Here is a 25,598-nt window from a genome sequence, read left to right as displayed (position 1 = left end):
CCTTTCCATTTTTGGCGAGAATTTTCGTGATTTTTGAAAGTGCTGGAATCAATCAATTGCAGCACTGGTCGGACGTAATTTTGCGAGAGAAATCGATTGGGCGCAGTCTCAATACGCTGCGATCAACGCATCAAAAGTTACAGACGAAAAACCAGAACCCGAATTTTCGACATTTTTCAGCAGGTGCTTTTTTGCTCGCCATTTCTGTCCTGTTGGTCCTACGCTCTTTTCGCTGCGATTTCTGGGTTCCTAAGGGTTTAATTGTTCAGATAAGGGTCATTCAAATAGAATCTGAGACCAAAAGTTTTTCGCCCAAAAAAAAAGTAAGGCTAACCCCTTTCCATTTTTGGCGAGAATTTTCGTGATTTTTAAAAGTGCTGGAATCAATCAATTGCAGCACTGGTCGGACGTAATTTTGCGAGAGAAATCGATTGTGCGCAGTCCCAATACGCTGCGATCAACGCATCAAAAGTTACAGACGAAAAACCAGAACCCGAATTTCCGACATTTTTCAGCAGGTGCTTTTTTGCTCGCCATTTCTGTCCTGTTGGTCCTACGCTCTTTTCGCTGCGATTTCTGGGTTCCTAAGGGTTTAATTGTTCAGATAAGGGTCATTCAAATAGAATCTGAGACCAAAAGTTTTTCGCCCAAAAAAAAAGTAAGGCTAACCCCTTTCCATTTTTGGCGAGAATTTTCGTGATTTTTGAAAGTGCTGGAATCAATCAATTGCAGCACTGGTCGGACGTAATTTTGCGAGAGAAATCGATTGGGCGCAGTCTCAATACGCTGCGATCAACGCATCAAAAGTTACAGACGAAAAACCAGAACCCGAATTTTCGACATTTTTCAGCAGGTGCTTTTTTGCTCGCCATTTCTGTCCTGTTGGTCCTACGCTCTTTTCGCTGCGATTTCTGGGTTCCTAAGGGTTTAATTGTTCAGATAAGGGTCATTCAAATAGAATCTGAGACCAAAAGTTTTTCGCCCAAAAAAAAAGTAAGGCTAACCCCTTTCCATTTTTGGCGAGAATTTTCGTGATTTTTACAAGTGCTGGAATCAATCAATTGCAGCACTGGTCGGACGTAATTTTGCGAGAGAAATCGATTGGGCGCAGTCCCAATACGCTGCGATCAACGCATCAAAAGTTACAGACGAAAAACCAGAACCCGAATTTCCGACATTTTTCAGCAGGTGCTTTTTTGCTCGCCATTTCTGTCCTGTTGGTCCTACGCTCTTTTCGCTGCGATTTCTGGGTTCCTAAGGGTTTAATTGTTCAGATAAGGGTCATTCAAATAGAATCTGAGACCAAAAGTTTTTCGCCCAAAAAAAAAGTAAGGCTAACCCCTTTCCATTTTTGGCGAGAATTTTCGTGATTTTTAAAAGTGCTGGAATCAATCAATTGCAGCACTGGTCGGACGTAATTTTGCGAGAGAAATCGATTGGGCGCAGTCCCAATACGCTGCGATCAACGCATCAAAAGTTACAGACGAAAAACCAGAACCCGAATTTTCGACATTTTTCAGCAGGTGCTTTTTTGCTCGCCATTTCTGTCCTGTTGGTCCTACGCTCTTTTCGCTGCGATTTCTGGGTTCCTAAGGGTTTAATTGTTCAGATAAGGGTCATTCAAATAGAATCTGAGACCAAAAGTTTTTCGCCCAAAAAAAAAGTAAGGCTAACCCCTTTCCATTTTTGGCGAGAATTTTCGTGATTTTTAAAAGTGCTGGAATCAATCAATTGCAGCACTGGTCGGACGTAACTTTGCGAGAGAAATCGATTGGGCGCAGTCCCAATACGCTGCGATCAACGCATCAAAAGTTACAGACGAAAAACCAGAACCCGAATTTCCGACATTTTTCAGCAGGTGCTTTTTTGCTCGCCATTTCTGTCCTGTTGGTCCTACGCTCTTTTCGCTGCGATTTCTGGGTTCCTAAGGGTTTAATTGTTCAGATAAGGGTCATTCAAATAGAATCTGAGACCAAAAGTTTTTCGCCCAAAAAAAAAGTAAGGCTAACCCCTTTCCATTTTTGGCGAGAATTTTCGTGATTTTTAAAAGTGCTGGAATCAATCAATTGCAGCACTGGTCGGACGTAATTTTGCGAGAGAAATCGATTAGGCGCAGTCTCAATACGCTGCGATCAACGCATCAAAAGTTACAGACGAAAAACCAGAACCCGAATTTTCGACATTTTTCAGCAGGTGCTTTTTTGCTCGCCATTTCTGTCCTGTTGGTCCTACGCTCTTTTCGCTGCGATTTCTGGGTTCCTAAGGGTTTAATTGTTCAGATAAGGGTCATTCAAATAGAATCTGAGACCAAAAGTTTTTCGCCCAAAAAAAAAGTAAGGCTAACCCCTTTCCATTTTTGGCGAGAATTTTCGTGATTTTTAAAAGTGCTGGAATCAATCAATTGCAGCACTGGTCGGACGTAATTTTGCGAGAGAAATCGATTGGGCGCAGTCCCAATACGCTGCGATCAACGCATCAAAAGTTACAGACGAAAAACCAGAACCCGAATTTTCGACATTTTTCAGCAGGTGCTTTTTTGCTCGCCATTTCTGTCCTGTTGGTCCTACGCTCTTTTCGCTGCGATTTCTGGGTTCCTAAGGGTTTAATTGTTCAGATAAGGGTCATTCAAATAGAATCTGAGACCAAAAGTTTTTCGCCCAAAAAAAAAGTAAGGCTAACCCCTTTCCATTTTTGGCGAGAATTTTCGTGATTTTTAAAAGTGCTCGAATCAATCAATTGCAGCACTGGTCGGACGTAACTTTGCGAGAGAAATCGATTGGGCGCAGTCCCAATACGCTGCGATCAACGCATCAAAAGTTACAGACGAAAAACCAGAACCCGAATTTCCGACATTTTTCAGCAGGTGCTTTTTTGCTCGCCATTTCTGTCCTGTTGGTCCTACGCTCTTTTCGCTGCGATTTCTGGGTTCCTAAGGGTTTAATTGTTCAGATAAGGGTCATTCAAATAGAATCTGAGACCAAAAGTTTTTCGCCCAAAAAAAAAGTAAGGCTAACCCCTTTCCATTTTTGGCGAGAATTTTCGTGATTTTTAAAAGTGCTGGAATCAATCAATTGCAGCACTGGTCGGACGTAATTTTGCGAGAGAAATCGATTGGGCGTAGTCTCAATACGTCGCGATCAACGCATCAAAAGTTACAGACGAAAAACCAGAACCCGAATTTTCGACATTTTTCAGCAGGTGCTTTTTTGCTCGCCATTTCTGTCCTGTTGGTCCTACGCTCTTTTCGCTGCGATTTCTGGGTTCCTAAGAGTTTAATTGTTCAGATAAGGGTCATTCAAATAGAATCTGAGACCAAAAGTTTTTTGCCCAAAAAAAAAGTAAGGCTAACCCCTTTCCATTTTTGGCGAGAATTTTCGTGATTTTTAAAAGTGCTGGAATCAATCAATTGCAGCACTGGTCGGACGTAATTTTGCGAGAGAAATCGATTGGGCGCAGTCCCAATACGCTGCGATCAACGCATCAAAAGTTACAGACGAAAAACCAGAACCCGAATTTTCGACATTTTTCAGCAGGTGCTTTTTTGCTCGCCATTTCTGTCCTGTTGGTCCTACGCTCTTTTCGCTGCGATTTCTGGGTTCCTAAGGGTTTGATTGTTCAGATAAGGGTCATTCAAATAGAATCTGAGACCAAAAGTTTTTCGCCCAAAAAAAAAGTAAGGCTAACCCCTTTCCATTTTTGGCGAGAATTTTCGTGATTTTTAAAAGTGCTGGAATCAATCAATTGCAGCACTGGTCGGACGTAATTTTGCGAGAGAAATCGATTGGGCGCAGTCCCAATACGCTGCGATCAACGCATCAAAAGTTACAGACGAAAAACCAGAACCCGAATTTTCGACATTTTTCAGCAGGTGCTTTTTTGCTCGCCATTTCTGTCCTGTTGGTCCTACGCTCTTTTCGCTGCGATTTCTGGGTTCCTAAGGGTTTAATTGTTCAGATAAGGGTCATTCAAATAGAATCTGAGACCAAAAGTTTTTCGCCCAAAAAAAAAGTAAGGCTAACCCCTTTCCATTTTTGGCGAGAATTTTCGTGATTTTTAAAAGTGCTGGAATCAATCAATTGCAGCACTGGTCGGACGTAATTTTGCGAGAGAAATCGATTGGGCGCAGTCTCAATACGCTGCGATCAACGCATCAAAAGTTACAGACGAAAAACCAGAACCCGAATTTTCGACATTTTTCAGCAGGTGCTTTTTTGCTCGCCATTTCTGTCCTGTTGGTCCTACGCTCTTTTCGCTGCGATTTCTGGGTTCCTAAGGGTTTAATTGTTCAGATAAGGGTCATTCAAATAGAATCTGAGACCAAAAGTTTTTCGCCCAAAAAAAAAGTAAGGCTAACCCCTTTCCATTTTTGGCGAGAATTTTCGTGATTTTCAAAAGTGCTGGAATCAATCAATTGCAGCACTGGTCGGACGTAATTTTGCGAGAGAAATCGATTGGGCGCAGTCCCAATACGCTGCGATCAACGCATCAAAAGTTACAGACGAAAAACCAGAACCCGAATTTCCGACATTTTTCAGCAGGTGCTTTTTTGCTCGCCATTTCTGTCCTGTTGGTCCTACGCTCTTTTCGCTGCGATTTCTGGGTTCCTAAGGGTTTAATTGTTCAGATAAGGGTCATTCAAATAGAATCTGAGACCAAAAGTTTTTCGCCCAAAAAAAAAGTAAGGCTAACCCCTTTCCATTTTTGGCGAGAATTTTCGTGATTTTTAAAAGTGCTGGAATCAATCAATTGCAGCACTGGTCGGACGTAATTTTGCGAGAGAAATCGATTGGGCGTAGTCTCAATACGCTGCGATCAACGCATCAAAAGTTACAGACGAAAAACCAGAACCCGAATTTTCGACATTTTTCAGCAGGTGCTTTTTTGCTCGCCATTTCTGTCCTGTTGGTCCTACGCTCTTTTCGCTGCGATTTCTGGGTTCCTAAGGGTTTAATTGTTCAGATAAGGGTCATTCAAATAGAATCTGAGACCAAAAGTTTTTCGCCCAAAAAAAAAGTAAGGCTAACCCCTTTCCATTTTTGGCGAGAATTTTCGTGATTTTTAAAAGTGCTGGAATCAATCAATTGCAGCACTGGTCGGACGTAATTTTGCGAGAGAAATCGATTGGGCGCAGTCCCAATACGCTGCGATCAACGCATCAAAAGTTACAGACGAAAAACCAGAACCCGAATTTTCGACATTTTTCAGCAGGTGCTTTTTTGCTCGCCATTTCTGTCCTGTTGGTCCTACGCTCTTTTCGCTGCGATTTCTGGGTTCCTAAGGGTTTAATTGTTCAGATAAGGGTCATTCAAATAGAATCTGAGACCAAAAGTTTTTCGCCCAAAAAAAAAGTAAGGCTAACCCCTTTCCATTTTTGGCGAGAATTTTCGTGATTTTTAAAAGTGCTGGAATCAATCAATTGCAGCACTGGTCGGACGTAATTTTGCGAGAGAAATCGATTGTGCGCAGTCCCAATACGCTGCGATCAACGCATCAAAAGTTACAGACGAAAAACCAGAACCCGAATTTCCGACATTTTTCAGCAGGTGCTTTTTTGCTCGCCATTTCTGTCCTGTTGGTCCTACGCTCTTTTCGCTGCGATTTCTGGGTTCCTAAGGGTTTAATTGTTCAGATAAGGGTCATTCAAATAGAATCTGAGACCAAAAGTTTTTCGCCCAAAAAAAAAGTAAGGCTAACCCCTTTCCATTTTTGGCGAGAATTTTCGTGATTTTTAAAAGTGCTGGAATCAATCAATTGCAGCACTGGTCGGACGTAATTTTGCGAGAGAAATCGATTGGGCGCAGTCCCAATACGCTGCGATCAACGCATCAAAAGTTACAGACGAAAAACCAGAACCCGAATTTTCGACATTTTTCAGCAGGTGCTTTTTTGCTCGCCATTTCTGTCCTGTTGGTCCTACGCTCTTTTCGCTGCGATTTCTGGGTTCCTAAGGGTTTAATTGTTCAGATAAGGGTCATTCAAATAGAATCTGAGACCAAAAGTTTTTCGCCCAAAAAAAAAGTAAGGCTAACCCCTTTCCATTTTTGGCGAGAATTTTCGTGATTTTTAAAAGTGCTGGAATCAATCAATTGCAGCACTGGTCGGACGTAATTTTGCGAGAGAAATCGATTGGGCGCAGTCTCAATACGCTGCGATCAACGCATCAAAAGTTACAGACGAAAAACCAGAACCCGAATTTTCGACATTTTTCAGCAGGTGCTTTTTTGCTCGCCATTTCTGTCCTGTTGGTCCTACGCTCTTTTCGCTGCGATTTCTGGGTTCCTAAGGGTTTAATTGTTCAGATAAGGGTCATTCAAATAGAATCTGAGACCAAAAGTTTTTCGCCCAAAAAAAAAGTAAGGCTAACCCCTTTCCATTTTTGGCGAGAATTTTCGTGATTTTTAAAAGTGCTGGAATCAATCAATTGCAGCACTGGTCGGACGTAATTTTGCGAGAGAAATCGATTGGGCGCAGTCTCAATACGCTGCGATCAACGCATCAAAAGTTACAGACGAAAAACCAGAACCCGAATTTTCGACATTTTTCAGCAGGTGCTTTTTTGCTCGCCATTTCTGTCCTGTTGGTCCTACGCTCTTTTCGCTGCGATTTCTGGGTTCCTAAGGGTTTAATTGTTCAGATAAGGGTCATTCAAATAGAATCTGAGACCAAAAGTTTTTCGCCCAAAAAAAAAGTAAGGCTAACCCCTTTCCATTTTTGGCGAGAATTTTCGTGATTTTTAAAAGTGCTGGAATCAATCAATTGCAGCACTGGTCGGACGTAATTTTGCGAGAGAAATCGATTGGGCGCAGTCCCAATACGCTGCGATCAACGCATCAAAAGTTACAGACGAAAAACCAGAACCCGAATTTTCGACATTTTTCAGCAGGTGCTTGTTTGCTCGCCATTTCTGTCCTGTTGGTCCTACGCTCTTTTCGCTGCGATTTCTGGGTTCCTAAGGGTTTAATTGTTCAGATAAGGGTCATTCAAATAGAATCTGAGACCAAAAGTTTTTCGCCCAAAAAAAAAGTAAGGCTAACCCCTTTCCATTTTTGGCGAGAATTTTCGTGATTTTTAAAAGTGCTGGAATCAATCAATTGCAGCACTGGTCGGACGTAATTTTGCGAGAGAAATCGATTGGGCGCAGTCCCAATACGCTGCGATCAACGCATCAAAAGTTACAGACGAAAAACCAGAACCCGAATTTTCGACATTTTTCAGCAGGTGCTTTTTTGCTCGCCATTTCTGTCCTGTTGGTCCTACGCTCTTTTCGCTGCGATTTCTGGGTTCCTAAGGGTTTAATTGTTCAGATAAGGGTCATTCAAATAGAATCTGAGACCAAAAGTTTTTCGCCCAAAAAAAAAGTAAGGCTAACCCCTTTCCATTTTTGGCGAGAATTTTCGTGATTTTTAAAAGTGCTGGAATCAATCAATTGCAGCACTGGTCGGACGTAATTTTGCGAGAGAAATCGATTGTGCGCAGTCCCAATACGCTGCGATCAACGCATCAAAAGTTACAGACGAAAAACCAGAACCCGAATTTCCGACATTTTTCAGCAGGTGCTTTTTTGCTCGCCATTTCTGTCCTGTTGGTCCTACGCTCTTTTCGCTGCGATTTCTGGGTTCCTAAGGGTTTAATTGTTCAGATAAGGGTCATTCAAATAGAATCTGAGACCAAAAGTTTTTCGCCCAAAAAAAAAGTAAGGCTAACCCCTTTCCATTTTTGGCGAGAATTTTCGTGATTTTTAAAAGTGCTGGAATCAATCAATTGCAGCACTGGTCGGACGTAATTTTGCGAGAGAAATCGATTGGGCGCAGTCCCAATACGCTGCGATCAACGCATCAAAAGTTACAGACGAAAAACCAGAACCCGAATTTTCGACATTTTTCAGCAGGTGCTTTTTTGCTCGCCATTTCTGTCCTGTTGGTCCTACGCTCTTTTCGCTGCGATTTCTGGGTTCCTAAGGGTTTAATTGTTCAGATAAGGGTCATTCAAATAGAATCTGAGACCAAAAGTTTTTCGCCCAAAAAAAAAGTAAGGCTAACCCCTTTCCATTTTTGGCGAGAATTTTCGTGATTTTTAAAAGTGCTGGAATCAATCAATTGCAGCACTGGTCGGACGTAATTTTGCGAGAGAAATCGATTGGGCGCAGTCCCAATACGCTGCGATCAACGCATCAAAAGTTACAGACGAAAAACCAGAACCCGAATTTTCGACATTTTTCAGCAGGTGCTTGTTTGCTCGCCATTTCTGTCCTGTTGGTCCTACGCTCTTTTCGCTGCGATTTCTGGGTTCCTAAGGGTTTAATTGTTCAGATAAGGGTCATTCAAATAGAATCTGAGACCAAAAGTTTTTCGCCCAAAAAAAAAGTAAGGCTAACCCCTTTCCATTTTTGGCGAGAATTTTCGTGATTTTTAAAAGTGCTGGAATCAATCAATTGCAGCACTGGTCGGACGTAATTTTGCGAGAGAAATCGATTGGGCGCAGTCTCAATACGCTGCGATCAACGCATCAAAAGTTACAGACGAAAAACCAGAACCCGAATTTTCGACATTTTTCAGCAGGTGCTTTTTTGCTCGCCATTTCTGTCCTGTTGGTCCTACGCTCTTTTCGCTGCGATTTCTGGGTTCCTAAGGGTTTAATTGTTCAGATAAGGGTCATTCAAATAGAATCTGAGACCAAAAGTTTTTCGCCCAAAAAAAAAGTAAGGCTAACCCCTTTCCATTTTTGGCGAGAATTTTCGTGATTTTTAAAAGTGCTGGAATCAATCAATTGCAGCACTGGTCGGACGTAATTTTGCGAGAGAAATCGATTGGGCGCAGTCCCAATACGCTGCGATCAACGCATCAAAAGTTACAGACGAAAAACCAGAACCCGAATTTTCGACATTTTCAGCAGGTGCTTTTTTGCTCGCCATTTCTGTCCTGTTGGTCCTACGCTCTTTTCGCTGCGATTTCTGGGTTCCTAAGGGTTTAATTGTTCAGATAAGGGTCATTCAAATAGAATCTGAGACCAAAAGTTTTTCGCCCAAAAAAAAAGTAAGGCTAACCCCTTTCCATTTTTGGCGAGAATTTTCGTGATTTTTAAAAGTGCTGGAATCAATCAATTGCAGCACTGGTCGGACGTAATTTTGCGAGAGAAATCGATTGGGCGCAGTCTCAATACGCTGCGATCAACGCATCAAAAGTTACAGACGAAAAACCAGAACCCGAATTTTCGACATTTTTCAGCAGGTGCTTTTTTGCTCGCCATTTCTGTCCTGTTGGTCCTACGCTCTTTTCGCTGCGATTTCTGGGTTCCTAAGGGTTTAATTGTTCAGATAAGGGTCATTCAAATAGAATCTGAGACCAAAAGTTTTTCGCCCAAAAAAAAAGTAAGGCTAACCCCTTTCCATTTTTGGCGAGAATTTTTGTGATTTTTAAAAGTGCTGGAATCAATCAATTGCAGCACTGGTCGGACGTAATTTTGCGAGAGAAATCGATTGGGCGCAGTCCCAATACGCTGCGATCAACGCATCAAAAGTTACAGACGAAAAACCAGAACCCGAATTTTCGACATATTTCAGCAGGTGCTTTTTTGCTCGCCATTTCTGTCCTGTTGGTCCTACGCTCTTTTCGCTGCGATTTCTGGGTTCCTAAGGGTTTAATTGTTCAGATAAGGGTCATTCAAATAGAATCTGAGACCAAAAGTTTTTCGCCCAAAAAAAAAGTAAGGCTAACCCCTTTCCATTTTTGGCGAGAATTTTCGTGATTTTTAAAAGTGCTGGAATCAATCAATTGCAGCACTGGTCGGACGTAATTTTGCGAGAGAAATCGATTGGGCGCAGTCTCAATACGCTGCGATCAACGCATCAAAAGTTACAGACGAAAAACCAGAACCCGAATTTTCGACATTTTTCAGCAGGTGCTTTTTTGCTCGCCATTTCTGTCCTGTTGGTCCTACGCTCTTTTCGCGGCGATTTCTGGGTTCCTAAGGGTTTAATTGTTCAGATAAGGGTCATTCAAATAGAATCTGAGACCAAAAGTTTTTCGCCCAAAAAAAAAGTAAGGCTAACCCCTTTCCATTTTTGGCGAGAATTTTCGTGATTTTTAAAAGTGCTGGAATCAATCAATTGCAGCACTGGTCGGACGTAATTTTGCGAGAGAAATCGATTGGGCGCAGTCCCAATACGCTGCGATCAACGCATCAAAAGTTACAGACGAAAAACCAGAACCCGAATTTCCGACATTTTTCAGCAGGTGCTTTTTTGCTCGCCATTTCTGTCCTGTTGGTCCTACGCTCTTTTCGCTGCGATTTCTGGGTTCCTAAGGGTTTAATTGTTCAGATAAGGGTCATTCAAATAGAATCTGAGACCAAAAGTTTTTCGCCCAAAAAAAAAAGTAAGGCTAACCCCTTTCCATTTTTGGCGAGAATTTTCGTGATTTTTAAAAGTGCTGGAATCAATCAATTGCAGCACTGGTCGGACGTAATTTTGCGAGAGAAATCGATTGGGCGCAGTCTCAATACGCTGCGATCAACGCATCAAAAGTTACAGCCGAAACACCAGAACCTGAATTTTCGACATTTTTCAGCAGGTGCTTTTTTGCTCGCCGTTTCTCTCCTGTTGGTCCTACGCTCTTCACGCTGCGATTTCTGGGTTTCTGAGGGTCCAATTGATCAGATAAGGGTCATTCAAATCGAATTTGAGATCAAAAACTTTCGGCTCCAAAAATGAAGAAAAAGTAAGGCTAACACAGTAAGTTTCCATCTTTGGTATATATTTACATAAATAATGTCCAATTTTTTGTAATAATATAAGTCACAATATAGAAAACATCTTAGTAATAATGCAATAATTAATTACTGCTTTAAAAAACTAGGCTTAAGAATGATTTGAAACAATAACGTATGTTAAAAGTCTTCTCGAATACACTCATAAGTAATTCATCCATAAACATATCCACTTATAAAATAGATTAATGTAGAATTTCTCATATTATAAAATGGGGCGTATTTCCTTCAGTCGTACCAAAACACTTTGGTTTTTAGCGAATACATACATCGAAAAGTAACGGGTCGATTGACTTCTTGTAAAATTACGTAAGTTAGGTCAGAAAGTGCAGGCGTTTGGCAAAATAAAAGTTTCACAAGCTGAACAAACATTTGAGATCATCCATCAATAACTTGGAGGCACCTGCAGTACCTGCTCCTGTCAAACCTCCGTTCGCTATTTCTAGCTTTCTGTTTTGCAGTGCTCTAATCCTGTGCTCTCCAGTGTCCAGACACATAAATCTGAAATAATTACTTATGTAGACTCTCATTTTAGTTTGCATAACGTATTCTCAAAAAATAATTTGTATGTATTACTTGTAAATGTAAACGCTTTTAGTTTGGCCAACTCTGTAAATTCGATCCTGTGCTTGCGCTTCCAATTACGGATCCCAACGGATATCAAGCAAAAGTAAGTGATTGCCGCCAACCAAATTTAAGCTTACTCCGCCTGCAGTAAGCGATAGTAATAGAATTTGCGGTGCTGAGTCTATTGTGTTGAACGACTCCACTATGCGCTACAAAAATTAAGAAAGACGTTAATCGTATTTCCGAAGTAATGAGAACTCAGTCTGTTCAAATAAATATGTGATTTAGAAAAATACATCGTAACTACAGGCCTGGTTATCATTTTTTTCAACAAAAACATCTTAAGGATTAGAAATAGAAATGATTCGACCAAGGTAGTTGGTGAAATACTCATGAAAATAAATATTGCAAATGTGTGAGAAAACTAAGAATATCATTGTAGCCAAAAAAAAATCACTGTGCAATATAAAAATAAGAAGTTTTTCAGACGTATAGACAAAAACTCTTAAATCGTACCTACCGATTTTTTACAGGAATTTTTCCCGACAGGGTATCATAAGTTGCTCCATTTAGAGTTTTGAGACGAGACCTCACAACTTCCAGCATACTGGTCCATTGTGATACTACTATCATCTCATCACCTTTGTCCAGTATTTCTTGTATTGTGTGGAGTACAGCTCTCAACTAGAAAAGATATCCCAAACACATGTATTCCATACGAATAACTCAGTAGATAACCGCTTCGCATTTTTGGCGAAAGTTTTCGCGATTTTGAAAAGTGCTTGAATAAATTGTTTCATGCACTATTCCGACGTAATTTTTCGAGAGAAACTGATTGGGCGCAGTTTAAATACGCTGCGATCAACGCATCAAAAGTTACAGCCAAAAACCGAGAACCTGTGTTTCCAAAATTTTTCAGCAGGTGCTTTTTCGCTCGCCATTTCTCTCCTGTTGCTCCTAAACTACCCTACCCTACCCTACCCTACCCTACCCTACCCCTAACCTTACCCCACCTTACTACTACGACTCCTCCTGCCACTCCTACTACTACGACTACTCCTATTCGTATTCCAACTTCTACTACTACTACTTTTACTCCTACTCCTCCTACTTCTACTCCTATTCTTACTCTGAGTCCTACTCCTACTACTACTCCTACGTTTACTCCCATTTCTACATTTACTTCTGATCCTACTTCTACTTCTAATCCTGATCCTACTTCTTCCCCTGATCCTACTTCTGATCATACTTCTACTGCATCAAATATTATAAAAATGTTAAACTTACCGAGCACAAATCCTCGTCCTTCTCGTCCACATTGTTCTCCTCGACTTCCTCGTCCTCCTCCTCCTCGTCCAGCTCGACCACCTCCAACCACCACCAACTATCTCCAACGACCACTGCCAACCACCTCGGGTTATGTCTGGAATCGTAATAAATATTTTCCGTATAAGAACACATCAAAAATATTGTGTAAGAATTAATATAATTAATTTATTAATCAATAATATAATAGATTGTATTAGCGCATTGAGAACTACTGAATTTGTGCTTACGCGAAAAAGAATTGAAATAATTTATTGCAAACATGACAAGTTTAAAAAATGTTATATCAAATGTAATTACGATTGCCTTTAGACATTATAAAAATGTTAGACTCACTGTGCAGAAATCCTTGTCCTCCTCGTCCACCTCGATCACCCACAACCACCTCGGGTTATACCCCGAATACTAATAAATATTTTCAGTAGTAGAACACATCAAAAATATTGTGTAAGGATTAATATAATTTTTTTATTGACACATTTTACCAAGAAGATTATGAGAAAATTATAAAAAATTATAGAAATTTCATTAGCGCACTTATTGCTACTGAATTTGGGCTTTCGCGACAAATGAATTTAAATAATCTATTGTAAACATGACAATATCAAAAAATTTCAAGTAAAATATAAATACAATTACCATTAAATATATTAAAAATGTTATACTCACTATGCAGAAATGCTCGTTCTCCTCGTCCACCTTGTCCTCCGCGTCTTCCTTGTCCTCCGAGAGTTGAAATTCACCAGATAGCAGACCTGGAGCGCAACAACCACGGAGTACTCATCCTGGAAGTCGAGTTTCACCAGGTAACAGACCTGGAATGCAGAATGTACGAAGCGTTTCTTCCCGAAGTCGAGTTCCACCAGGTAGCGGACCTTGAGCGCAGAAACTACGGAGCGCTTGTCCTGAAAGTCGAGTTTCACCAAAAACTGGACCTGGAGCGCAGGATCCAGGAGGTAGAGAACCCGGTACTCGAAATTTGCGGCGCGCGATTCCCATACGTCCGATCTACTGCGCAGTTGTTTCCAGACTGATGAATTCGGCTAGCTGATTACCATAGATCGATGACGTCAGAAGAAAAAAAATTTCGATGACGTCACTTTCTGAACATCCGAACATCCGAATACCCCAACTTTAGTTTTGAACCTTAATACTATGATGATGTATGATGTAGGATGTATGATGATGTATGATGTATGATGTATGATGATATGATATGACGTAAATGATTTCAGTTTTTTCGTTTCAGACAAGAAATACGCACTTTATCTTTCCTGCCGATTCCAGACTCAAGCGGCTAGGCCCTTCGACGGTCAGCCTTTGACTACAGATATATTCTCCAGTTAACGGGTCAGCTAATAACTCTGCCGGTCTGCGACAGTTGGACAATAAAAATTTTTGCTTGTATCTTTCAAGTATGTCAGAAAATACACTCGAAGTTTTAAGAAGCTACGTTCTTCCTCTCGCTGTCGGAAAAAAAAAGATCGCCGACCATCACCTTTTTAGGTCTTTAAGTCAGGACACTGCGTTAAATACTGTCTTATATACGGAGCATCCATTTCATCTCGATCAAAATCAGCGCATCCGTTATGTATTACAGTTACTCTGAATTTTTTTTCGATATGAACACTTTTCGAAAACAATTCTGCTTCACTACCCAATGTAGGTACTTCACTTGCGATAAGCTAAATCAGCGTTTCGATTCTATGTCTACGAAAATTCAAGATCGAGAGAGCAAATGAAAAGTTGTTGGAATAATTATGAATATTAATGTTATGGAATACATCGAGCGCGTGTCGAACAGAATCCCATTTCGAAATGAATGATTCTTCTATTTCCATATTATAGCCGTATTATTGTAGATGATCTAGCTTGTTTCTTCGAAAATTATAAAATTTATAATCTCTGCATCATTGTTGCTTCTGATCTGTTATTATTTATGATCTATGTATACATTCTTCTCTCGGGTACCTATACTTCAATTAAATCACTGTTTTGCTACGAATGTTGGAAGAAATTTATTAAGCAGAGTCGATAGAACAGAACCCTCCTACGCTCCCAGGCCTACCTGCGCCCACTTGCCCGACGAAAACTGGTCACAAAAATTTACCCAGGGGTATCCGTCTCTACATTCGTTAGTCAACGCTTGAGATATCGAATTTTTTCAACCAATAATCTTAAAAGTGCTGAACAAAGCAAGAAAAACTCTTCATAGGAACATTCTTGAAATGATAGCTTTGAGCCGCTTAGAAATGCTACTGTCGCCTGTAAAAGATTTCTAGGTAGGAGAATACATACTTATAGACTGATGCAAGGATACCTCCCCACTCTCTTGATTGTACGACAGAGAGAGGACCCTATACAGGACTAGCTCCATCCTTCGGTCACGGCTTCAACAGCCCCTTAAGCCGCGCAGTTTACCTGTATGAGTCACTGATATATATATACACTGGATTGGATTTAAGCGTGGTGCCGTCACGCCAATTGAACGGTAGCCATTTTGTACAGATTCTTGTCACTTCAGATATATATAAATATATACGTGATATATGCATGTGTATATAATCGATTGTGTTGGAAAATTACAGTAACAATTATTGAGGTAACAATGAGTACCTGCGTTTTTTGCAAAACAAAGCAATCAAAATATTGTGGGCGATCATTTCACAAGTGAGTATACAACGCTGAAGCGTTCTGCAAATGATAACTTGCAGAGGTTATGTCAGCATACGAAGTATTTACTAATTATATTTAACGAGTATTATAACGTACGAATCGTGTCAGTAAAAATTCACAATATTTGAATTATGAACCGATCTTATTATAATTGAAATTGAAAACTCGGATATTATTGACTCAGGGATTAAATTATAATTCGATGTGTAGATTTCCCGTGAAAGATGTGTTCCGCCTTGCCGTACCGAGCGAATCAGTGATCAACATTGCTTCTGTTGCCGAAAAAATGTTCAGGCATGCTGTAAATTGCAATCAAGGTCTCCCTCCAGTAGAGCCTCAGTTTCCAGGTATTTTGTGTTTGCAGATTTTAAAAAGTCTTTTACAGAATCCGTTGGAAAATTTAATATTCAGTGAGCTAGATGCTCACATTTTCGACGATGCGCCAGATGAGCTTTCTAATCACGTATATCAACTCACAAAATCTGTCATCAAAGAGTATATCGAATTACGAATGTTTGCTTTAACCAAGATTGCTACTTTGCGACAAACAGGATTGAATATACGGCATTACACAAATCGGCAACTCGTATGGGCCAATCAGTAACCATTTATATCCCCTGACGAGATCCAATATGTCACCTACACATTTGTACCTGATTTGCATGCTCAGATATGTATATCTTTTTTATTTTCTTTTGATTGTGCTTGTAACTTTTTCTTCGTGTGAATGGATTGTGGATTGATACTACTAATTATATTACGGTTGTGGTTTATCGCACGCTACTCTATAAAAATCCCTTAACATTTGCAAGGAATGTTTTATTCTCCATATTTTTGAATAAAGTTTTTACTCACCCAATTCGATATAATTTAATTCAAAACTTTTTTTTACATGTCTTAAGCTCCACTTTGATGCCAATGGATGGTAAATGGATTCCCTAACGGTTGAATTAGTGTTATACAAATTTTTGAATAATCCGTATGGAATTCAGCCCACCATCGGATAAAGGATAATGGACGGAAACTTCTTAGAATTGAGGACTTCTTTTGAACATAAAGAAAAATCACGCTTAAATACAAGTTTTTCGTCATATTATTTAATGATCTTTTACATCATATAATTGTAAATAATAATATACTTTCGAAAAAATGATTTGTTCTCCATTTAATGTATCAAACATTATTTTACTCGTCAAAAACTTTTTTGTGTGACGAATATATCGTTAGATTTAAATAGCATATTTTACGCAGTTCAAATCTAGCGCGCATTCTGTGACAACTTTCTGTACAAGATGGCGGAAATTCAAGTGTTCAATTGGACACGCGAGCTTACACGTAGAGTATACGGTAATATCCAATCCAGTGTATATATATATCAGTGGTATGAGTCTTACATGCTCTTTCTCTTTCTTTTTATGGTTGGCCTCACCTAGGTACGCTCGCAATCAGATAACTCATTTGCAAACCACGGTTGACATAGAATAGTATTCCTATGTCCACGGTGCGATATAACGTTCGCTTAGAGCGTGATGTTACGCATGCGCATATCGAGCAAGGTTAATTTCGTACCATGTTTGAAACGCCTGACAGCACGAAACGACTGCAGTTAAAGGAATTTGAAAGGGAAATTTTCTTCTTCTTCATCCCTTCAATTCTTCTTCTGCCGTTGATGACCCATATTGTCAACGCAAGGTTAATAGCACAGATTCGAATCCTTACAATTGCACAAAAAAAACTAGCTGCTTAAATTACATTTCTAGGATTTAACGGGTTATTTTCGTAATGCACCCTACAGGCACCCCTAATTATAGGCAAATCAGGGTTGCAAACGTTGACTGATATATCTTCACGTGGTTATCAGTCGACGTTTCAAGTCCACTCAGTAGCTCCGAGTTTCGCTGTGGCGACATCAGCCGCGTGCTAACAACAGAGCAGCGGGTTATTCAGAGTGGACTTATACCCTGACTTGCCTGTAATCAAGAGTCCGGAAATAACCCACCATATAAAAGTACCTTAAGCATCGAACTGGAGATACTAATGGTAAGCTGATTAGTTTCAATTTTATTTTGTGTCCCGAGGGTGATAAAATACTAACAGTATTTCGAATTTTCTAGTTAGAAGTTTGTCCCGACAATTAATATTTACCAACAGTCCACAAATTTCGTTACATTTTTTACTGATTTCACGCAATTCAAATTCTCGGCAAACTAGTGATATTGTTTGTAGTAACTGCTTTTCTTGGCTCAAGGTATTTTGAAATAGTGAAATAATTCACATATAGCAGCAAAATTTTCATTTGAGAGAATGAAGTTGATCCAAAAAATTGCTTGTTATTCGAACTAATTGTTTCTTTTAGAATATGTATGCAATATTAAACCGCACTAAATGAAACCATCAGGAACAATAATTGAATGTGTTCATGGCAAACTGAAAAATGCATATATGTCGCAGTAAAATTTTGTAGAAGTGGCGAACACAGTTTGACAATTTATTTACAAAGGCAATAGTCATGTGCAATTATACAACTCAGGAAAGTTTCCTTGATCGAGTTCCGAGTAAGAGAGAGCACCTTTTTTTATCCTTGAGCACACATAGAGCCTCGTTTACTGTTCGAGGAAAATCTAACTGCATACAGAATTCATGATTTCAGTGAAAAAGCTTGGTTGTGTTTTAGAATTTTCATTAAAAATAATACACGTATAAATCATTAATATTAGTAATTAAATTACTCATGTGTCGAACTTGGTAAAACACAAGTAAAAAATATTGATTCAGTACAAAATGATGATTACAATATTTATACAACGTTCGTGGTTTTTTTGTGGACTTCAGATTCTTATTCAGACTCGTCATTGACTCCGAGCAACTCTAACTCACCAATATCAGTTGCATAAAACCGTTTCTTATCATCGTTTTTACATCCTATGAAAACAGTACACTCGCTGATATTGTGTGTCTTTGAATATGTATCGTTCTGATCATTATTTTTCAACGAACATCCTGTAATATAAAGAAATATTTAGATACAGAAATCCTAAATTATAAAACTGATCGGTGTAAAGAATTATGAAATTTAAGGTCGCAAATAAAAAATACAAGTTGACGATGAAGAAAGAAAATGCTACTCACTAGAAATATTTTCGGAGGATATTGGTTTCTTGTCAAGTGTTGGGTCGGGCATACTATCTTTCGCCAATTTTAAGCTCTTCAAAAAATCTCCTTTGTCTCTGGGACATAGTTTAGAATAAGTCGCATTATGAATTTCATCAACCAGATTATCCAAATCTTTGGGCATCTTGAATCGTTTAAAGGAATATGCGTGAAGATGTACGCTGTCGGGTTTAGAATAGGGAAACTCAATAACAAAGTATCTTTTTTTCTTCCGATGGTAGTCCTCCTCTATTAATCTCCATACATGCGCATGTAGGTATCTATATATTGATCGAGTCACTGTGACAGAAATATCACGTGGCGGAGATTCAGCTACAATAACAGTACTTGCCATTTTAAACGCAGTAGTACACCAGATACTAGGATTCTGAAAAATTAGTACTAAATGCAGTTTTATTGAAGTGTTGTACACAATAATCCTATCTTTTACTGAGTAATTATAAGGAGTTAATTAAATCCAATCTTATTGAATATGATTGAATGGATTGAACTTGATTTAAAAAAGCGGCCTGTACATAAGACTATATTAAATATAGCATATTTAAATATGGTATATTCTTCACGATGTGTGAGGGCTGTTAGAAATAAAATCTAGGATTGCACTCAATGTTCAGAAAATTTTACATACCTTGAGAGGATCCTTTGGAGCATCCAGTACATCAATCATAGCATTGATATCACAAGATCGTAGGTACTCAGCCAACTTGGTCATAACACCAATGTGGGTATCATGTACTGCATCATATGTCAGCAGGCAATACGGTTTTCTTGCACGTAAGACGGGCAATTCTGTTGGGTGATAAACCTCATCATTAAATTACGGATAAACAAAATAAATTAGTCAGACTATGTATCCACGAAAATAAATTTTAAAATAATTTAAAAAATTAATGGAGAAATTTTGGGAAATCAATCTTACGATGGTGTTTTGTCCAGTAGACGTAAATCTGGCGCAGAGCAAAGAACATCACAATTGGTATGCAGCCAGCACCAACTATCATGACAATTACCTTTGCAGGAGAACGTCCTATAAAATGAGAAAGATAACCTTTACAATTATTGAAGCTTTGGAACTGAAAACTTCCACATACAACAGAGCAAAGAATGAGGAATTTACTGTCCAAAATTCTAACCATGCCATGACTCAGAAACGAAAAAACTTACTCCTCATGAATACTGCGCTGGCTACAGCCTTACATTCCTGTTCACACTTTGAGGACAATGGTACCACTGTAAAGTAGTACTGTGTATTCTCCTGAGGAATTCGATACCATTCCCAGATCCCCGTTTTATTTGAACTATCAGGCGCAACAGGTTCAGAACAACTATCGTCTATGTATTTGCAAAATTTTACTTCGTACTGGGATACATTGCATTCTGCAGGAAAAGGTTGTATATGTAAACGGACTTCGTCCAATTCACTTGTATCGACATATGTCAATAATTGTCGTTCTTTTATCGCGTGACAGTGTTCTGAAACATAATTCCGTTTAGAAGTGAAATTTTTGTCAAGGGCATATGTTCAAAAGATCTTACCATTGGGCTGTGAATTAGGCACTTTTACTTTATACTGTTTGAGGTAATTAGTACTGTCTACTTCCACCAAGATTTGTAAGGTCGCGTCATACAAGCAATTGTTGCCATTTACTGGGTATAACCAAGATAATTGTTTTGGGGAGTTCTCAGGAGCTACACGACTCAAGTCGATGGCCTGGTAAATCTTTTGGTCCTTGATATACTGAAATAGTATTTTCACTTCTGCAACCAAACAAACACAATTGTCAAGAAATTTTCCTTCATAAAAAAAAAATCAAATAAAATACATCAAGTGGCTAAAATTAATTTAATTTGTTTTATACAACTCACTGTTGAAGTGAATGTTGGTCACAGTCAAATTGAGTATCATCAAATCATACTCATAACACTCAAAAACTCTCAATTCAAACTGTTCAGCGTCGTTCTCAGAACGATGCAAATTATTTAACTGCATCACAGAAAGATCTGGACATTCTGGAATCAAAAATGAAATGAAGTCAAAATTGCATGTTGAATCTCTCTGTAAAATCTTGGAAACTCACCGTCATTGAGAAGGCATTGGTCCACATTTTTATACTGTGTCTCGTTCCTTCGTGCTAATCGGTAAAAAGTGTCCTGAGTAAAGAAAACATGAAGTAAAAATGCAAAAGAATCAAAAAAGTTTACACTTTGTCGATATTCTTACCTTAGCCGTATCCCTGCCTTCATCGCAATGACTTATGTAGTACTCAGACTTTGGTTCGCAGATTGAACTATTCGAAATTGGAGACGCAAAGAAGAGGAGCAACAAAAAAAGAACTCTTTCACGCATTTTCAACGATACTAACTGCGACAATAAGCTTGACACAACTCGGATTCATCCATACAACGTGTACCTACAACAATAGAAAAACTATCCACACAACTACCAATAACCGAAATGACGTTTCCGTGGGGGCTTGTTAGAGCGGTTGCAAGACGGAAAAAAGCTGGTCGTATCGCGTCGCAGCGAATTTCTCTTATCTTGAGATTAAACTAATCGCTTTGGGCGTAACATATTTTTTGACACGATATTGTATACAGTGGTGGAGCATAAGACTTTTCTTCTTATCTTTATAAGCCTATGCTGGAACGGTGATGCGGGTATATGTATTCTGACACACATCAGCTTTGAAAACGGGAAAACCAGGAAAAACGGTCGAGTGGAGCTCGCAAATTTTCAGCAATGCTTATGCTTAGCGTTGATTGAAGATATACAAAGACTGCTAGCCTTGTGGGACTTTTTGTAATGGCAACTGGATGATGTAAATTCATCGTCGAGCGGCGCCCTCTACGTCTTTTCCGGCAAGCGGTCGGTACGTAAAGACGACAAGAACTGATGTTACCATCACTCACGAATTCCGTTAGTAAAATTGAAATTTTCAAAAGAATTCTTACTTCGAATTTTTGAATTCAAAAATTGAAAGTAATTGTATTAATAGGGATTTGCTCATTGAAGGAGAGGAATTAATTTGCAATTAAATTTTTCAAATCAACGGAATGAAAACGAATTCCCGTTAGAGATTTTCGAATTAAAAAATATAAAATGATAGCGAAAAATTAGAAATAATTCCTACTCCAATTTCTTAGAGTACAAAAGTGAATTAATCAGCAAATTTTTTGAATCATGAAATAAAAAACAATTCAGAATTGATACTTTGCTTCTACGCTTAGGTAAGCTCTGGCTTGCCTATCAAAGCCAATCTGTACTTTCTACGTGAAAACGACTTTTATCCCATATAATTTGTAGATTTATAAATAAAGAAAGGAATAAATTCATGATTCGATTTGTGGTTTAGGGGTAGTGAACTAGTTCCGACGAGCGTCTATCGAACTTACAGGTTGAACTAGACGGATTCGTCTATGCGTAGTAACATGACACTACTCTCCAATTCTTTATGCAGAAATTGGACGGTCGGACAAAGAATTAGGATCAAAGGGCAAAATTAGTTTGGATTGATATCAATCACTGTTGAGTATGGAATTGTTAATCGTTGAAAGTTGATTCGGAGATTTCACGAAAGTTGGAATCGATATACTTCCAGAGTAATTGGAACTTAGAAAATAAAAGGAGTTGAACTTGATGAAGAATTATTTATAAATTCGTTTATTGGAACATGGAATAAAAATATATTTGTGAGAGATGGAATGGATCAACATACTTGTAGAGAGTGTTGACGAAAATCGATATCTTCAATCAGTAATTCATGTCCATTGTGGAAATACATCGTCGGCCTGATTTCAGTGGGTGCCAGAAACTGGGTGAAGTGAATTGAGTCTGCTGCAGCAGCTGAAGATGAGCTTACAAGAGCCTCGCTGAAATTCTAAAACTCCAAAAGTGATTACAGCGAGTTGAGCGATGCTACTCGACTTGTTGTTGATATGAATTAAATAGTTTTAATTTCGAGCCAAATTTTGGGCTATAGTTTTTTGTCTTGTTTCATCCGTTTCCAAAATCACGTATTTGCACATCTAAACTCCTGGAAGTTAAGTCTTTAGAGATTTGAAATTTTTTTAAATAGTAATAGTTTGAGTCAAAGTTTAAGTAATACTAGCTGTAAAACCATCGCTCGTTAAAACTCGCTCGGGGTCGGATGCCTAGTGCAGCTAGTTTTTGTGATTGTGCGCTCGCTTACTCCATGTTAGTGTTTTACCAGATGATACGGAATTAATGAACTACGGAGCGCTGGTCCTGGAGGTCGAAATTCACCATGTGAAGGAGCTGGGGCGCAGAAACTACGGAGCGCTTGTCCTGGAAGTCGTGTTTCACCAGGTAGCGGATCTGGAGCGTAGAAACTACGGAGCGCTCGTCCTGGAACTCGAGTTGCACCAGAGAACCCGGTACTCGAGATCTGCGGAGCGCGATTCTCATACGTCCGTTCTACTGCGCGGTTGTTTCCAGACTGAGGAATTCGGCTAGCTGATTTTCGTTGACGGCGATTACTATAGATCGATGAGGTCAGAGAGAAAAACTTTTCGGTGACGTCACTTTCTGAACATCCGAACATCCGAACTCTGGTTTCGAACTTTAATACTACGTATGATGTATGATGATTGGAGTGCATGTTTCTGATGTTTCTCACATTTTTTGCATAGTTCTGCAAACAAAAACACGTATCCGACATATCATTGGTAGTAGCTAGCATTGATAATTTTTCTCAAAGTTGAGCAAAGGATCGTTAAACACAAAAGATTTCAAGCTTTCGAAAGAATTTGCAGCTTGCATCTACTTTTATTGACACGTATATCAAATGCCGAAATCACGTATCTGTACTTTTTGGGCTAAGACGCTTTTCATTTAACAATAATAAGAATCAATCACGCGCACTTGTAACACTAATATTAAAAAAAATATATATTTTCATCTGATAAGGATGATTATGGTTTATGACAAAATGATCTGTACTTTCAATTATAAATACATGCAAAGAAGTTCTCGGGTCATCTTCTTGCTATACTGCCTTCGATTACCGTTTTCGGTACTCTTTTTATTGCAGGTGGCTGCAAATCATAGATCTCTTTTTGAAAAGCCTTATCAACTTTTTCAACTACACCTTTCGGATACGTAACAATATGGTTAATTCTCACTTCGCAAGTTAAATAAATGTGCAACAGTGCAAGGTGTAACTATACTCGGTTCAATTTCCTTTGATGCGGAATAGCAGATTATAACCATGAGTACGTTTTGATAAACTTAATACGTACAGCCTACAGAATAAAAATTTACCTTACGGATAATGTTGCGTTGGTAAGAGGATTTAATGATTTGAAAGCTATCGGATTATTGCTCTTGAAAATCAGTTATTGAAATACAACCGTCGAATTTTCAATAATGTTATCTATACAATTCTGAACATTACAAAATCTGCCCTGTGACAAACATATTTTTCCCGTCCTTTTTAGCACTTTGAAAAACTATGAATCGACAACAATTAATATTTAGCATTTCAACAATTGAGAAGACAAATATGGTTTGATAAGTACGTCGATATTATGCAGAAAGTGAAGTAATTATTTCAGCTATTTTTCGTCAAATTTACAAAAAGTTCTATTACTGAAAGACAATTTTAACAGCTTGTCAAAATTTAAAATAAATCCACCAGACTTTTGTTCTTCATTCCAGTTAATTTTCAGCGAACCTTGTGATAGATTCATTTTCATTATTCGTTTTTATATGTATTCAAGAACTTGCGTAATTTTTCTCAATTAAAACTATATTCATCTATGGTTTAGTCGGTTAGTATACTCGTAGTGTCGCTGGAGATGGGATGATTCGGTCAGAGCGGCGAACCATTGGTCGGTCTGTCGATTATTAATACCGCACACTGTTGAAACCGCAATGCCATTACCGACCGTGGATAAGCGTTGAAAAAAATCCCTCATTCAGTTAGTTATAGATTTAAGAATTTGAAAAATTAAACGGTTCGGTATTATTATATTTCAAAAGGAAGAAGCTACACTGAGAAAAATTTCATTTGTTACAGTAATTCGAAAATTAAGTAAAACAGGTATCGTTAAAAAAACTGTTTGAACATTGGCATTACAAAAAACGAGGTACACGTAACCATTTTACGCTATTTTCGATCCTTTTTTGGTAATTGCAACGTAAAATCAGTTTGTTCAGTTTACTCTACTATTTTAGTTAAATAAGGCTTCAACATCAATTTATTGTTGCACAAGCATTAAATTTTCGCAACAGTTGCAAGAAAATATAGTAACAGTGATCGTAATGAGAAAGAATAATAACGGATACTAGACTTTCTGGTAACAGCTAGAAAACTAATTTTCATTTTCTACCTAGAACTATATTTTTCGATTGTGGTAAAAAATTAAAATAGTTAAGTACTGAGCGGTAGCCGGGATTAAAAATTTCTCTCAGTGTGATTCCTTCAGAATAAACTCGCAGAATTTTCAACCATACGACGTTCATTGTGATGGTAAAATCTTGTTCTAAAATGTTCAAGGAATTCGCCTCCGAACTGAAAATGCAAATCATCTATTACATTACCTTCCAATAAATTGTACGATATTCAAAAATAACCGAAGCAGGATAAGTGGTATAATCTGTGCGCCTGCAGAGCAGGCAACTCAGCAGACACAAAAGCATCGCGGTCACTGTGCGCCCGAATTCAGTGTAGTTTGCGAAAATACAAACCACGTCTCAAAGATTAAGGCAACATTTCTTAGACAGGTTTCTTTATTGCAATTAACCAATTATCCCATTAAAAATTCCATGTAAGCTCGATCGTGTACGTTTTGTTTTTGTCGACGAAGGTAGGCAGGAATTTGCTGGCAACGTCGTCGCTCCCCGATGAATCCAACACGCATACGCATTGCTAATATTTGAGTATGTGTATCGAACCGCGATCCCAAGGAGCCACGCGGGACCCGTTCGGGTGACGACGGTTGCACCTGTCTGGCCGCCTGCCTGCAGTCCAAACGGCGCCAGACTGCCCCTCCTCTCATTCCACCACCCTACACAACTAATTCCAATCTATCTTAAGACGACAATAGAATCGTTTCCAAATTCAATCTCCGAC

General features: G+C 38.9%; 1 protein-coding gene and 1 long non-coding RNA gene across 3 annotated transcripts; both read right to left on the bottom strand.

Annotated features, from left to right (window-relative positions):
* Positions 1–11,239: 11,239 nt before the first annotated feature.
* On the bottom strand, positions 11,240–13,034 carry LOC124177076. The gene is made up of 5 exons (XR_006869521.1): positions 12,994–13,034; positions 12,619–12,754; positions 11,852–12,015; positions 11,341–11,540; positions 11,240–11,265 (listed from the first exon to the last, which is right to left on the bottom strand). It is a non-coding gene; the product is annotated as an uncharacterized LOC124177076 (long non-coding RNA).
* Positions 13,035–17,996: 4,962 nt separating this feature from the next.
* Positions 17,997–21,300, bottom strand: LOC124177027. 2 transcript variants are annotated; one of them, XM_046559058.1, is made up of 9 exons: positions 20,726–21,298; positions 20,583–20,655; positions 20,371–20,514; positions 20,041–20,262; positions 19,669–19,977; positions 19,424–19,531; positions 19,133–19,293; positions 18,463–18,871; positions 17,997–18,333 (listed from the first exon to the last, which is right to left on the bottom strand). In XM_046559058.1, exons 1-9 carry the CDS (start codon positions 20,849–20,851, stop codon positions 18,170–18,172), a joined length of 1,716 nt encoding a protein of 571 aa, XP_046415014.1. In that variant the 5' UTR covers positions 20,852–21,298; the 3' UTR covers positions 17,997–18,169. The 2 variants fall into 2 exon arrangements, with proteins under 2 accessions (XP_046415014.1, XP_046415024.1); XM_046559068.1 differs by lacking the exon at positions 17,997–18,333 and having other exon boundaries at positions 18,689–18,885; positions 20,726–21,300.
* Between the last annotated feature and the right edge of the window lie 4,298 nt (positions 21,301–25,598).

Source organism: Neodiprion fabricii, chromosome 1 (assembly GCF_021155785.1).
Source record: "Neodiprion fabricii isolate iyNeoFabr1 chromosome 1, iyNeoFabr1.1, whole genome shotgun sequence".
Classification (NCBI taxonomy): domain Eukaryota; kingdom Metazoa; phylum Arthropoda; class Insecta; order Hymenoptera; family Diprionidae; genus Neodiprion; species Neodiprion fabricii.
The sequence above is the reverse complement of the archived record's forward strand: the minus strand, read 5'-3'. Positions and strand labels throughout refer to the sequence as shown.

Excerpts from the sequence above, each read along its gene's own strand:
- LOC124177027 (XM_046559058.1), bottom strand. The coding sequence starts at position 20,851 with ATGCGTGAAAGAGTTCTTTTTTTGTTGCTCCTCTTCTTTGCGTCTCCA. Across the intron at positions 20,263-20,370 it reads GACCAACATTCACTTCAACA|AAGTGAAAATACTATTTCAG; the intron begins GTGAGTTGTATA and ends GTTTGGTTGCAG. Across the intron at positions 19,532-19,668 it reads CAGCGCAGTATTCATGAGGA|GACGTTCTCCTGCAAAGGTA; the intron begins GTAAGTTTTTTC and ends CTCATTTTATAG.